The sequence below is a fragment of the Chiloscyllium plagiosum genome, chromosome 6, assembly GCF_004010195.1.
Source record: "Chiloscyllium plagiosum isolate BGI_BamShark_2017 chromosome 6, ASM401019v2, whole genome shotgun sequence".
NCBI lineage: Eukaryota > Metazoa > Chordata > Chondrichthyes > Orectolobiformes > Hemiscylliidae > Chiloscyllium > Chiloscyllium plagiosum.
In genome coordinates this window covers 112,687,847-112,693,211 of record NC_057715.1, presented here as the reverse complement: position 1 = coordinate 112,693,211, position 5,365 = coordinate 112,687,847, and the positions used below count along the sequence as shown (strand labels likewise).

At 46.9% G+C, this 5,365-nt stretch overlaps 1 protein-coding gene across 3 annotated transcripts in view; it reads left to right on the top strand.

Annotated features, from left to right (window-relative positions):
• The window catches only part of myo7aa (myosin VIIAa), a 190,377-nt gene that overhangs the window by 8,313 nt on the left and 176,699 nt on the right, over positions 1-5,365 (top strand). Inside the window, exon 1 of one of the 3 annotated variants that reach the window (XM_043692432.1) lies at positions 2,942-3,330. The exons of the other annotated variants lie outside the window; for them this stretch is intronic. Coding sequence (XP_043548367.1) covers positions 3,220-3,330 — 111 coding nt within the window. The 5' untranslated portion in view covers positions 2,942-3,219. Of the gene's footprint in view, positions 1-2,941; positions 3,331-5,365 lie in introns of those variants that run through there. 3 annotated transcript variants of the gene reach the window in all.

Genomic DNA, 5,365 nt, shown 5'->3' with positions numbered 1-5,365 from the left:
ACACCAGCCTCATTCCTGAAGAAGGGCTTATGCCCGAAATGTTGATTCTCCTGCTCCTTGGATGCTGCCTGGCCTGCTGTGTTTTTCCAGCACCACATTTTTCAGCTCTGGTCTCCAGCGTCTGCAGTCCTCACTTTCTCCTGTTGTGTATGTTTGCCTTACTCATTAGAATCCTGGAATGTGTTGACTTGTTTAACTTCAGACATTATCCGTGCCTCAAGTCGTCTTTTTTATCAACTGCCCAGTTTAACTTGTTAATCCCATTATTCAAGTCTCTCCGGTTTGGAGTCATGGCGAGTCTAAGCTTGGTGATGGCTTAGTTGATGTTTTTCTAGTACTCCAGGGTGCGGCATGGTGACTTGGTAGTTAGCTCTGCTGCCTCCGAGCAGTGGCGACCCAGGTTCAGTTCCAGCTTTGGGTGGTTGTACAAACTCAACACTGATGATCTCACCATGTCTACGTGGGTTTCCTCCTAAGTCTAAGGATGTGCAGGCTAGGTGGGTTAGCCATGGGGAATGCAGGGATACGGTGAGTTGTTCTTCGGAGGGTCGGTGTAGACTCAATGGGCTAAATCGCCAAAGCTTTTGGAATCGGAAGGATTTCTTATGCTGCTGCTACTCTTCCTGCAACTGTGCATTCAGGAAGCTACAGAATTCTCTGCTACAGAAAGCAATTAAGGCCAAAACATTGGTTGTTTTCACAGAGAGAGATACAGTTCCCAGGGCTAAAGGGATCAAAAGGGTACATGAAGAAAGCAGGAACAGGGGACTGAGTTGGATGGTCAGCCATGGTCATACTGAATGGTAGAGCAGGCTGAATGAAAATAGGAGGAGTAGACCAATGTTTTTTGTGATTCAAGTTCCCAACTTTTGCTGTCAGTGAAAAACATTTCTTTTATTCATTTAGTGCCACAGGAGCATAATTGGACAAAAGTTCTCACTGTTCCAAAGGAGGTGGTTTTGGAACAAGTGACCATGTGTTTTGACTGGAGATGGGTTCTTGAAACCTCTTTCTAACCACCCCCCCCACCCCCCAAAGAACCTTGTTTCCTTTTGAGTGTGAGTGAGGCCAGTCTCTATGGAGGCAACTTGAATGCAACGATGTTAATGTCATGCAATGTAAAACCACAGATGACAGTGTTGAAGGAGTATGGATCTCTCCTGAGGTAAAAACAATGACTGCAGATACTGGAAACCAGATTCTGGATTAGAGTGGTGCTGGAAAAGCACAGCAGTTCAGGCAGCATCCGAGGAGCAGGAAAATCGACGTTTCGGGCAAAAGCCCTTCTTCAGGAATACAGGCAGAGTGCCTGAAGGGTGGAGAGATAAATGAGAGGAGGGTGGGGATGGGGAGAAAGTAGCATAGAGTACTATAGGTGAGTGGGGGTGGGGATGGAGGTGAAAGGTCAAAGGAGGGTGGGGGAAGGTAACAGAGTACAATGGGTAAATGGGGGTGCATCCTTCACTCCGATCTCTCCTGAGACGGAGTATGACTGGGGACATTGCTTGACTTCTGTGTATTGCAATATATGGCGGGATGTCATAGAATCATAAAATTCCTAGTGTTCAGCCTACTGAATTTGCACCAACTCTCCAAAGAGAGGATCCCACCTACCTCATTCCTGTAGCCCCCACACTTTCCCATGAATGCATGGAATGCATTGCCAGCGGTGGTGGCGGAAGCAGAGTCACTGGGGACATTCAAGTGACTGCTGGACATGCACGTGGACTGCAGTGAATTGAGGGGTGCGTAGGTTAGGTTATTTTATTTTAGAGTAGGCACAATTCCTTGGCACAACATCGTGCCTGACCTACACATCTTTGGACTGTGGGAAGAAGCCAGAGCACTTGGAAGAAAGCCACACAGACGGAGAGAATGTGCAAACTCCACACTGACAATCACCCGAGGCTGGAATTGAACCCAGGTCACTGGTGCTGTGAGGCAGCAGTGCTAACCACTGAGCCACAGTGCTGCCCCAAACACTGGGGCAAGACGTTTGTAAAGTTGGTAAGTTGGAGCTGGGTGTGAATATAGGCCACTAATTATGGGAGTAATGTGTGAAGGGGATTGGTGTAAATTCATCCCATATTCTCAACACTTTGTCTCTTTTGAGGGGAGCATGGTGAATAGACCAGGGTGAGCTGTCTATCAATAACTCAATCTATCTGCCTTGTCTGGGTTCTACAAGAAAATATGTTCTGAAAAAGGTGTCCTTCATGTCAGTCTGGCGATTGAATCACTTTAGAGCAGGAGCTGCAACTGTTAACACTCCACCTTTTTACAAAACAAAAGGACTTGTGACCAAATGCTGTGCAACCATTTTGTTCTGCTTTGCAGAGTAGGTTGTGCTTGAGCTAATCACATTAAAATGTTCAAGTTTGATGTCTGACCAGGAACATTTGACCACCATTTCCAAATGGTTGGTTTGCAGTTTCTCCCCTCAGTGTCCCTGTGTGCTCCAAAAGTCTACCTTCTGGCCAATCCAAGAGCAGATGGGCCTTTTGGTGTCATGTGATCAGCACTACTGAAGACGTTCGTCAAGTTAATTGGAACTGAAGACCAGATGTACGGCACAAAGACTCTATAAATGATTTACGATTCCTGTCATTAGCAATGGATCACTCCCTTCTCCTTCAAGATCTCCTGTCCCTAACCCTTCCCCCTCCCAGATGGTTTCCAGGGTGGCTGTAATCACATTAATGCATGAGTGCTTACAGTATTGCACTGTCAAGTGGATTAATGAATACCTGTTGTAGCTTGACAGAGCCTGGTTTATAATTCACCAAGCTGTTTCTGCCAGATGACTGGTTTTGCTCTTTAAATTTGAGCCCAGATATCAATGTGAGAGGGTGTCCTATCAAGTGACAGTGTGTGGTGAGGAAACCTTTTTTTTTTGTGCAGTTTGGCAGAAGTTGCTCCAGGTCTGACTACCATTTAAAGGCACTCTGGCAAAATCTTAAATCCACGAGGGCGTTCTGGTGTGCAGCAAGCTCCCGTTCTGCTCTGGTTACCCTCAAGAGGGATTAGTTCATGTTTCCTCACTTGTACGTTGCTGCGTTTCTGCGCTGGGAGCTCCCCAAGCTGAGTGACACTGGAGTCCATGGTAAGGCTGACTGCAGACGGTGGTTGACGCTGAGAGCGCACTAGGGCATCACTGTCGATGTTTGAAGGGGGCAGCTGTGCCTGCAATCTTCCTGAGCCAGGCTCTGAGGCTGGGTCATGTACACACGCAGAGGGGTCGATGATGACTTGTATCAGAAGGATGAAGGGAAATGGGCACTTCTGCGTAACGTCAACCAAGTGTTCAAACACCAGCATACGCTCCTCCCGGTAGGCACTGATCAATGCTTTCTACTCCTTGTGCTCTGATGTTTTTACACCCCTCTGGAGAAAGTAGGGCTTGAATTCTTAGCTCAGAGGGAGGGACACTGCCACTGCAGAGCTGTTGATCCCATGTATCTGCTGTCCTTGTTCTTCTGGAAAGAAGTGTTTGTATGTTCGGAAGGTGCTGTCTAAGGAGCCTCGGTGAACCTCTGCAGTGCATCTTGTTGGTACACCCCAGCTGCCACTGAGCAACCATGGTGTGTGATATATTTTGTCCTGGTTTTCTTTCTGAAGAGAGGTTTTAAAACTGAAGTGTAGAGCTGTCTATTTGAATCCAACAAAGTAAATAGCTTGTGAGGCCTTGGGATTTTTTTTTTTGTTTTTTATTTTGAAAGGTCAGTACAATAGAAGTAGCGTGACCAGGTGGGGTCAAGCTCCCACAGAACCAGGATGTTTAAGTTCTTTTTTAATTTTTCAGTGGCAGCTGCCGAGGTCTCAGCAGGGTTTGAAAACTGCAGGACATCTCTCCCTGCTACTGAGTTTCCTCAACATTCTTACTCCTGAACTGGAGGACTGCCTTTGCCAAGGATGTGTTTATAGCATATTACTACGTAGTCGTAGAGATGTACAGCCCGTCCAACCCGTCCATGCCGACCAGATATCCCAACCCAATCTAGTCCCACCTGCCGGTACCTGACTCATATCCCTCCAAACCCTTCCTATCCAAATACCCATCCAAAGGCCTCTTAAATGTTGCAATTGTACCAGCCTCCACCACATCCTCGGGCAGCTCATTCCATATACGTACCACCCTCTGCGTGAAAAAGTTGCCCCTTAGGTCTCTTTTACATCTTTGCCCCCTCACCCTAAACCTTTGTCCTCTAGTTCTGGACTCCCTGACCACAGGGAACAACTTTGTCTATTTATCCTATCCATGCCCCTCATAATTTTGTAAACCTCTGTAAGGTCACCTCTCAGTCTCTGACGGTCCAGGGAAAACAGCCCCAGTCTGTTCAGCCTCTCCCTGTAGCTCAAGTCTTCTAACCCTGGCAAGATCCTTGTAAATCTTTTCTGAACCCAACACCGCCTTCACTATCCTATCTACCTGCGACTCCACTTTCTAGGAGCTATGAACCTGCACTCCAAGGTCTCCTTTGTTCAGCAACATTCCCTAGGACCCTACCATTAAGTGTATAAGTCCTGCTAAGGTTTGCTTTCCCAAAATGCAGCACCTTGCATTTATGAGTTAAACTCCATCCGTCACTTCTCAGCCCATTGGCCCATCTGGTCCAGATCATGTTGTAATCTGAGGTAACCCTCTTCGCTGTTCACTACACCTCCAATTTTGGTGTCATCTGCAAACTTACTATGCTTACATCCAAATCATTTATGTAAATGACAAAAAGTAGAGGACCCAGCATCGATCCTTGTGGCACTCGACTGGTCACAGGCCTCCAGTCTGAAAAACAACCCTCCACCATCACCCTCTGTCTTCTACCTTTTGAGCCAGTTCTGTATCCAAATGGCTAGTTCTCCCTGTATTCTGAGATCTAATCTTGCTAATCAGTCTCCCATGGGGAACCTTGTCAAACGCCTTACTGAAGTCCATATAGATCACATCTACTGCTCTGCCCTCATCAATCTTCTTTGTTACTTCTTCAAAAAACTCAATCAAGACCTGATTTCCCCTACACCAAGCCATGTTGACTATCCCTAATCAGTCCTTGCCTTTCCTAATACATGTACATCCTGTCCCTCAGGATTACCCCCAACAACTTGCCCACCACTGAGGTCAGGCTCACCGGTCTATAGTACCCTGGTTTGTCTTTACCACCCTTCTTAAACAGTGGCACCACGTTTGCCAACCTCCAGTCTTCCTGCACCTCACCTGTGACCATTGATGATACAAATATCTCAGCAAGAGACCTAGCAATCCCTTTTCTCTAGCTTCCCAGAGAGTTCTTGGGTACACCTGATCAGGTCCTGGGGATTTATCCACCTTTAACCGTTTCAAGACATCCAGCACTTCCTCCTCTGTAAT